Source organism: Coenobita brevimanus, chromosome 21 (assembly GCF_032717465.1).
Source record: "Coenobita brevimanus isolate Jiangsu-jjx chromosome 21, ASM3271746v2, whole genome shotgun sequence".
Lineage (NCBI taxonomy): Eukaryota > Metazoa > Arthropoda > Malacostraca > Decapoda > Coenobitidae > Coenobita > Coenobita brevimanus.
The window spans coordinates 2811987-2822622 of NC_136974.1; the positions used below are offsets into that span (position 1 = coordinate 2811987).

The 10636-nt window shown below is 44.8% G+C and overlaps 1 protein-coding gene across 1 annotated transcript; it reads left to right on the forward strand.

Moving 5' to 3' along the window:
• Positions 1-2646: 2646 nt before the first annotated feature.
• Positions 2647-10636, forward strand: LOC145392179 (uncharacterized). Its single transcript, XM_080266628.1, has 4 exons — positions 2647-2690; positions 8574-8700; positions 9608-9756; positions 10430-10636. Exons 1-4 carry the CDS (start codon positions 2679-2681, stop codon positions 10580-10582), a joined length of 441 nt encoding a protein of 146 aa, XP_080122754.1. The 5' UTR covers positions 2647-2678; the 3' UTR covers positions 10583-10636.

The window sequence follows — 10636 nt, forward strand, 5'->3', positions numbered from 1 at the left end:
ACCCCTCCCCACCCCCTCAAAATTCTAGTTCATTCATCTCTCTCTCTCTCTCTCGCTTGATTACTATCCCTGTTCATCTTGTTTGTTTCTTACCGATTTAATCTGACTTTAATGTTCTACTTGACATTATTTATCTTCCGTCTCTCTCTCTCTCGATTACTATCCCTGTTCATCTTATTTGTCTCTTAACGATTTAATCTGACTTTAATGTTCTACCTGACATTATCTTCCGTCTCCTCTCTCTCTCTCTCTCTCTCATATGTAACTGAATCACAACTCCGTGGTACAGTGGGTGGTATATTATGTACGACAATGGCAACAGATACGAGTGAAGTCGCAAAACATCCATGTAAAACGGCCTGAGGCAACCTCTTTCTAGTGGCCAGACTGTGGTGTTACTTATTCCTTCTGTACCTACAAATGCTGTTCGTGTCTCTGCAAAAGAAACCTTTGAATTCACTACCGTATAACAGAGATGCTTTTTCCAGTCAGACTTTCCGAGGAACATAACTAAACTGCATGAAAATACACATATTCTATGCATGTCTCTAAAGAGGAGGGGATGGGGAAGGAGGGTGTGGGGGAGAGGAGTAATTAGTGTACATCCTTCCCTTACCACTGCCTCAGCCCCGTTAAACCCAAGACCACTGCTGCGCCCCTTTATCGCCAGCCACAAACTGGAAAATGTTGCTAAGTACGGCATTTACCTGTGTGCTTTTATTTAGTTATCTTTACCTAAGAGATATTTATACAGTATACATTACATGGTGCCACTAGGAAGGCTGCAATGGGTTATTTCAATAGAGCAAAATTACATGACACTGGTTCCAACAGTATAATAACGAAGACTAACTGGTGGTGGGTGGTGGGCACCTGCCTGGCTGACATGCAACAATGCTGGTCACGCAGTAAATCAGTAACTCAGTGACTAAGGCGCATCTAGGCCCGGGTCCTAGAAAAGTCTGGCAACATTAAACTTGATGCGTATGTTCTTACTCTCGTGCTCTCAAGATTCATACGATTGTCCCGTCTTATCTGTTCGTGTGTTTCAGTCACCTTATTGTATCCATCGGTGCACCCTATGGTATCAGTAGTGTTCTCCTCTGCTCCCTACATATCACAGTTTGTATATGCCATGCTTCAGTGACCAAGCTCTCTTGCTTATGCACACACACACACACACACACACACACACACACGGTAGGCTTATATTAAAGACCAAGTCTACTGGTTTGCACGGTTCTAGTTCCCTCCCCCAGCACCCCATTGCATTTTTGCTTGCGGACATCGTCCCCAGCAACTGAGCCACCTCTGAACATGCAACTGAACACATACAGTAGCCTGTGGTAAAGGTCCAATCCACTGATTTTCAAAGTTCTAGATCCATCCATCCCTTGCAACTGCCCTTAATGCATTACAGCTTGTGGATGCTGACTGGACCACATTCGGTTATGTAGCTTTGCATACACACACACACACACACACACACACACAGACACACACACACACATTATTCTTATAGTTATAGACAAACCTAATGAGTTCCAAGGATCTAGTTCATCTAAACCTTTCACCCACAACACAAATCAGAGCTTGTGCATATTGTATCTCAGCATCCGGGCCAACTCTGACTGTGCAGCTTAAGCTTTACACACACACACACACACACACACACACACACACACACACACACACACACATACACACACACAACAGATTTAAGGTAAAGGACCAACCTCTCCTCCTCCCATCACGAGATACGATAATGTTCGACAGACGGCGAACGAAATGGATCTGGCTTCAGTATTCCTTCCTCATAACATTTTCCTAGGGCTTCTCCACCTTATTTTTCATCTTTTTTTAATACTGTCCACCATTTCTCTTTTCCACCTACTCTACTATCAATAATTTTCTATTTTTTCTTCCTTTTTTTATATTCTCTCCTGCTACCCTTCCTGAAGATATCATTTATTTTCCTACACCCTTCATCATTCCCTTCCTCCCCTTCATGTCTATCCCCCTCCTTCACGTATCCCTAACTCGTGGCCAAACATCTTCGTTTATCTCCCTCCCTTCTTCATCATTTTCTCCCTGCCTCTCCTCCTCCTCCCTGCTAGAGGTAAGTCCTTAAGAGTATTAATATTTTTCCTCCCCTCCGCTTCCTCCCTCCGTCTCCCTTCTTTTCTCCATCTCATTTTGTTCTTGGCTGAGCTTCCCTGATCCCTTGTTTAATATCGTCCTCTCCTGCCGCCATTACTGCTTTCTGATTGGCTGTCCTCTTTTCTCAGACTCAGATTTAACCACCAAAATTCCGGATCGTATTCACAAACGCTCCTAAACTTAAACTGTGTATGAGACGGCTGTTTGTGTATACGTTCCTCTTTACTCATACACCTACCAAACATTATATAAACAAATCAGAGCAAATATTGACGTGAAATAATACAAAAACACAGGAAAATGAAAAAGCTCTGTGATAGTTACTCGTTACGGAGACTTGCTCATCGTAAATACTAGTTCAGATCCTTCATGAATAGGACACCCGGATCCCCAGTGCCCTCACCCTTCCTCACAAGGTATAAATAAGGGGTCGGTGTGCAGGATGAGGCCAGAAGGAGCTTGGTCTTCCTTGAGGAGTGGCAGAACTGGTCTTCCCCGATCTTTGTGTCTTCCAAATCATGGTTTCTAAGGTAAGACTATTTTGCTTAATAATTTAACTAACACATTATTATTTAACTTTCCTTTCTTCAACAGGCTTAGGTACCAACTCAGTCATAAAGTAAATAAAAAAATCCCAGGAATCCGTTTAGCAGCTTTATCCAATTGTGGACGACCCTAACCAATGCCGGTAATTACATATTTAAATGAGAGGAGGGGATAGGCTTCTCTTCTCAACTTATCACCAACAAGCCTGAGATCCAGCTGTAAAATGTAAAGCACTTCTGAATCTCCAGGGATATACAGAGCAATGGCGATGAGCTGGACCAGTGATTCACATGCTCCTGGATCGAGTTCTCACACTGACGATGAGGAACACTGAAAGGATTTTATGTTCAGTCACTCAGCTTCCCTTTTTATCCGTATATTCCCACAGACGTCATTAACATCATCAATATCAATTTTTTCTCACCTTTAGAATAGGTTTGGGTAGGGTTAAGAGGGCAAGAAAAGAGAAAGCAAAGAAGAATGAGAATTTTCAAACGCATACCCCGTGAAATGGGCCAGATACTCACTCACACCATCTAAGCTCCCGGAATCCTGTCTTCACCTTACAGGCCTAACTATCTGCACTTTTTTAAAGATTTTTCCTTACAGACGCGCTTCACAGGTACCATGACTGCCTCCCTGAAGTACCCCAGTATATGATTCTTTGTAAACAGTGGCTATTAATCTGCTATACTTTGGTGTGGTGTGTGTGTAACGTCAGCTGCTGGGGTAAGGTGGACTGCTGGGCCTAGATTTGGGATTCAGTGTTTTAATAGAGTTCAATGCATTACGGGAAAAATTAAAGTTAAATCATATGATCTCTGGGGTTCTTGAAATATGCATAAGAGAATGGGACGTTAGTGGTGGTGTGGCGGTGGTCGTGATGATGGCGATGGTGTGCTGATGATGGTGGTGACAGTGTGGTAGTGGTGGTGATGGCGGTGAGAACGTAATGCACAAATGAAGCAAATAAATGACTACCGGGAATACTTCAGAGAATGAGAGTCTAGGGTGGTGTGATGGCCGAGACGTTGAGTGGCATGATGGCGGGGAATGGAGGGTGGTGTGGCGGCAGGGCAGACCAGACAGGGCGATGGAAGGCAGGCCAAAGTGAGCGTGATGGCAACAGGAAGGACGCTTACAACAACAAATCACTGGCAGTCTAAAGATGCAGCGAGCGAGGGCCAAATATAGTGTAAACAAGAGAGGTAACATTTGCGAATAAACAAATGCCATCTCCCAAAGTTTGCTTCTAGTATAGTATCTCCTCGTAGGCTACATATTAGATCCGTTTTCTCTCTTATATTTATTACGGGCTAGTGGGCATTGCAGAGCGAAATTACCCCTTGCTGTAACCGCGCTCAAAGCCGAATAAAGCAAAAGTCTATTGAGATGGCTGTGGGTGGTTCCGAACTTATTTTTCGATAGCTTAGCGCCCGTCTTTTCACACTTTTGAGGGTATAAAATTAATTAAAAAGTCTATATCGAAAATCAGAGAGAGGGTTTCTTCATACACTGGCCCCGGGTACTGTGCATGCAAACTTTCAGGCCAATGACCCATAAAGTCGTAAAGCCATGACAACGAACGCTGATAGGAGGGACGAGAACACTAAGAAGAAGCAGAAAAAAAAAAAACTAAGGGAAACAGAGCAAAAGGGGTTCCAGACCAACAAAATTCCTCCCCTTCTAGATTCGCTACTTGTGAGAGAAAACGCTAAGTAAGGATGCTGTCTGTAAATATTTGGAGCTGATCAGGAGGCCAGGCTGGTGGATATTGGCAAAAACCTTAACCTCAAACGCATTAACACAAGCTCATGATGAAAATTAACTGGTAACCTGTAAATATCCAGCTACTCTATCTTAACCTCTTGTAGACATCGGGTGAGGGGGTGGGACTCAACTCAAATGCGTTGCTCTATCAGTCTGTCTCATTCGCTGACCACAAAAACCAAAAAGAACTGAAATTTCACCAAGTTTCATGTGTCTACGACTTTGGTATTAACTCCTCGCATGTCGTGGTCTGTTGGTTTATTTTTGCCATCTCCAAACGACTTTACTCAGATTAGGATATACTTTCAGACTTACAGCTTTCCTTATCCTTATCCTCTTCAGTACGAGAGTTTCCCAAGTTTTCTGAGATTAGGAATAAGAAACTAAACCCTTACGTCATCGGAGTGAAGGAGCTGAATTTACTATTACATTGGGTTTGGTTTGGGGGATTCATTGATCGGATGGTGGTTTAAAAAGTACAGGAATCAAAAGCCAACTCAAAAGGAAATCGAAAATGTATCATTAAACTGACTGCTGACATGTTATAAGTAGCTATAGGATTATTAATTATTATTATTATTATTATTATTATTATTATTATTATCATTATTATTAGTCGTAGTAGTAGTAGACAGTAGTATTTTCTTCAAACGTCTCTTCTTCAACAACCATCATCCATTCACTTCCAGCTTACAACTCCAAACCATCATCATCATCATCATCATCATCATTATCATCACCATCATCATCATCATCATACAGTCCCAATTTCCCTCTAACCACTTTTCTCAGATGCCATAATTCCCTCTTTACTCTTCCTACCACCACACAATCATAAATTTTGCGTAGGCGATACTTTCAAACTGGAGGCGTGAGGGACAACTTTCATTAACATTTCCACTACTAACAGGCTCCCCTATTCTGAATAAGATCTGGTAATAGAAAGATAAAAATTATAGAGTATGCATCGGACTGAAAGGGTAAAAGAGTCAGCGATAAATAAAAAGAAAAAAAAGAAAAAAAAAAAAAAAAAGAGGAGACTGCCAAAGTTAGCAGCGGAGTGGCGAGTGACGAAACCGCTCTTCAAACACAAAGGAGGGAGAATCGTTGACTGTTTTTACTTTCATATCATTCACGCTTCACTTATTCTTCATTCACGCATCTACCATATCCTATTCTCTCTAACTTGGCCTAAAATTGCCATCTCTCCATCTTGAATTCTGAGTTGTAGGAATAGTGACACTAGATAATGCTGCTCGTCAGGAAGAAGTGCTATGGAGACGATGCAGGGCCGAAATATTGTCTATAGTCGGCCTTGCGCCCGCAAGCGCCTGTGGTGTGGCTCGCACCTGTTTACAATGGTGCCACGTTTCCTCAACTTGCGATGTGAAACGGAAGCTATTTATGTACAAGGCATCACAAATTCGATAAATTCAGATGAATAAAACTTACACTTGTGTATTTTGATGGATGAATCAACAGTAATCTAATTATGCATAAAATATTTATACAGTATCACAGAAACATGGCATACATATTGTACAGTGTTGCTAAAAGAAATTGTAGTCACTTTTAATGTTTTTTAGCGTAGTTTTAGGGTGGTTAATAATATTACAGTTATGGATATAATAGAATGAGCCTGAAAAAAGAAGAAATATGCCAATATCCAAAGTAAAAGAAATAATTCATATAATTCTTGTGAGTGGCAGCACTGACAGATAGCTTCCCTACAGAGAGAGAGAGAGAGAGAGAGAGAGAGAGAGAGAGAGAGGCAGGAGAGGGGCATGCATTGAATGCATTGTCGGCATCACTAAATATAACAAAACCAAATTAACAAATGAAAGCACAATTATAAATAACTTATAAAAGAATCAAAAGTACTCAGGGTGGCTCACATTTCCCGCCATGTGGTAGGTGAATCCAGCCCCCCCTTCCCCTTCCCTCCCTTCTTAATCCCTCCTGGGTGTCTCAGGCCAAATCCCCCTTCACACTTCCCCTCCCCACTGCACCACCACCCCAACAAACCCACATCCACACTCCCACCCACACCTACACCCACACCCCCACTACGTCGGGGTGTATGAATCAGTAACGTAACAAACCTCTCAGCAGACAGTAACTTTGACACTCCATCTACTACTAAATATAACAAAACCAAATTAACAGATGAAAGCACAATTATAAATAACTTATAAAAGAATCAAAAGTACTCAAGGTGGCTCACATTTCCCGCCAGGAGAGAGAGAGAGAGAGAGAGAGAGAGATAACGGTATAGAAAACGTGGCAACACTGTAGACAGGTGCGGACCACACCACAGCCGCAAACGTGCGCGAGTCCTACTATAATTCTGTCGCTGTGCACGATAAATATGCTAAAAAAAAAAGACGGAAATCTGGGCCAAGTTAAAGTGAAAGAAGTATAGTTATTTCCCACACCCCACAATTACCACACCTACACCCAACACCCCACAATTACCACTACATCCAACACCCCACAATTACCACAACTATACCCAACACCCCACAATTACCACAACTACACCAACACCCCACAATTACCACAACTACACCAACACCCCACAATTACCACAACTACACCAACACCCCACAATTACCACAACGACACCCAACACCCCACAATTACCACTATACCAACACCCCACAATTACCACTACACCAACACCCCACAATTACCACAACCACACCCAACACCCCACAATTACCACAACCACACCCAACACCCCACAATTACCACAACTACACCCAACACCCCACAATTACCACAACGACACCCAACACCCCACAATTACCACAACCACACCCAACACCCCACAATTACCACAACTAAACACAACACCCCACAATTACCACTACACCAACACCCCACAATTACCACAACGACACCCAACACCTCACAACTACCACAGCTACACCCAACACCACACAATTACCACAACCACACCCAACACCACACAATTACCACAACCACACCCAACACTACACAATTACCACTACACCAACACCCCACAACTACCACAACGACACCCAACACCACACAATTACCACAACCACACCCAACACCTCACAACTACCACAACCACACCCAACACCACACAATTACCACAACCACACCCAACACCCCACAATTACCACAGCTACACCCAACACCCCACAATTACCACAAAGACACCCAACACTCTACACTTACCACAACTACACTTACACTATCAACTATCCCCCAAGAACTACCCTACCACCACAGCACTACACCCTCAGTCTAAGTTCCCTACCACAATGAACCACCACAATTACCACAGCTCCACAACACCATCCTCCTACAAACTAACCTCTCCACAACTACCACAACTGCACCACAGTCCCACCACCCTAAAATTTCCAGACAAATCCCACACCTGCCACATCTATAGCCGTTATTTTTTTCATTTGACGGAACCGGGCCACTCACACAAAATACTAAGCCGTGGTTGCGTAAAATTTGGTGTGCCTTAGTTATGGTACAAATGAGTCTCCTTGGTTACTAGTCAAATCAAACCTCCAGTCTGAATATACCTGGCCATCAAAAGACCTGGAAAAGGGTTAGGAATCTTCATCAAGTTGAAATAAAGACATTCACCGCTCCCCTGCTCCCTTACAATTGAGGCAGGAATGAGTCTCCTTGGTTACTAGTCAAATCACACCTCCAGTCTGAATATACTTGCCCATCAAAAGACCTGCAAAAGGGTTAGGAATCTTTGTCGGGTGGATATAAACAGACTATAGCACCCCTTCCGTTCCCTCGTGTAGTTGAGGCAGGAATGAGTCTCCTTGGTTACTAGTCAAATCACACCTCCAGTCTGAATATACTTGCCCATCAAAAGACCTGCAAAATGGTTAGGAATCTTTGTCAGGTGGGTATAAACAGACTATAACACCCTTCTTGTCCTATCTTGTAGTTCAGGCAGGAATGAATCTCCTTGGTTTCTAGTCAAATCAAGTCTCCAGTCTGAATATACCTGGCCATCAACTAACCTGAAAAAATGGTTACGCTTGTCAGGTGGATATACACAGACTATAGTACCCCTCCCTGTCTCCTTTCAGTGCAGCGGCGGCGGGTGGGTGTGGGTGCGTGTGGTGGTGGTGTTGGGGCTCGTGATGGCTGTGGCTCCGGCTCGTGCGGTGCCTAAGAGGGTGGCCAACAGGATGATTCCAAGCTGGTGGGGCACAGGTCAGTAGCCACGGGTGTGGGAGAGAGGCAGGAGTGAGGCAGGTAGGGAGAAGGCAGGACTGAGCCAGGTAAGGAGGATGCAGGAGTGAGGCAGGTAGGAAGGAGGAAGGAGTGAGATAGGTAAGGAGGAGGCAGGAGTGAGGCAGGTAGGGAAAAGGCAGGAGTGAGGCAGGTAAGGAGGAGGCAGGAGTGAGGAAGGTAAGGAGGAGGCAGGAGTGAGGCAGGTAAGGAGAAGGCAGGAGTGGGGCAGGTAGGGAGGAGGAAGGAGTGAGGCAGGTAGGGAGGAGGCAGGAGTGAGGCAGGTAGGGAGGAGGAAGGAGTGAGACAGGTAAGGAGGAGGCAGGAGTGAGGCAGGTAAGGAGGCAGGAGTGAGGCAGGTATGGAGGAGGCAGGAGTGGGGCAGGTAGGGAGAAGGCAGGAGTGAGGCAGGTAAGGAGGAGACAGGAGTGGGGCAGGAGGATGAGGCAGGAAGGGAGGAAGGAGGAGTTATGTGTGTGTTTGTTTATGTTTAAGAGAGAGAGACCTGGGATGAGAAGGAGGGATGAAGTGAAGTGATATATGAGGGAGTGGTGTTTGTGATGGAGGGAGGACAGCCAAATGGTAGAAGACAGAGCGACTTGGAGGCGATTTGTTTGTGGCCACCCCTTACGAGATTGAGGGCTCTGGTAACAGATAGACAGAAATAGATGTTTTTATTCTTGTGTGTGTGTACTTTTATTTGTGACTGGTTTTATTAGTGTGTGTGTGTGTGTGTGTGTGTGTGTGTGTGTGTGTGTGTGTGTGTGTGTGTGTGTGTGTGTGTGTGTGTGTGTGTGTGTGTGTGTGTGTGTGTGTGTGTGTGTGTTCCCTCTTTGCATGTGTGTATGTATTTTTTATCTTGTCTGCATTTTTTTCCTTTCCGTCGCAGCTCGCAACACGTGCTGGTCAGCGAGTGACTGTGGCCCCGATGAGTGCTGTGCCCGTCCCATGCTGAGCTCCAAGGCGTACTGCATGCCGCTCAGGGCCAGGGGACAGGTGTGCGATGCCTCCCCCCTCATGCTCTCCGTCACTCATGGGGTAGGTACCACGCATAAGGCATACCCGTGTCATAACCTTAATAAAAACAAATGACAACACAGGTACTCACGGCAACAGATTGGAACATATATTCGTAAAAACCTATTGCCATTTTCCAGTAACTGCGACGGACATAGGAACCACTTCGTCATATCTCTTCTTGCAACTGACTCGTAACACCGCATCGCCACTTTTCACTAGCTGCAACAGATAATAATTATGTCCCCCTGTTGCAACGGATATGGCCCTTTCCGTTATTTGCAACACTCGTAATAAATCACTGCCATTCTCTCATCCGCTGTAGCAAAGATACTCCTACGAAGCTCATCCTCTCCCCAGTAACCTCACTCGTAACCTCATTCTTGCATCTCACCGGCTGCATTACCCCCACAACCTCAGTTACCCTTGGACACCCTTATCTTCAACTCTCAACTCATAACTCTAACGTCAAGCATGTAACCCACTAAAACCTCACCAACAACCTTCTAACCACTAAGATGCAATCCATTCAACTCCATAACCTCCACTAACAACCCCACAACTCCCATCTTCTCTACTAACAACCGCATAACCCCACTAACAACCCCATAACCACTGCTAACAACCCTAACAACTCCACAACCCCCATTAACAACCCCACAGTCCCCCCACTAACAACCCCGTCCCTCCGCAGGTATACTTCAGCGACTGCCCCTGCCAATTCGACCTGACCTGCGCCTCCCTCAGTAACAAGGCCAAGGCGCAGTGTGTTGACCTCAGGACGCTGGAGATTGACTACCGTAGAGTTTTCGCCATGACGCTTCCCCCGGCCAGCGAGAACCACTAGTCGAACCACCTGAACCCCCTTGCTGACAGAACCGGTTCTTGGACCACTAAAGAA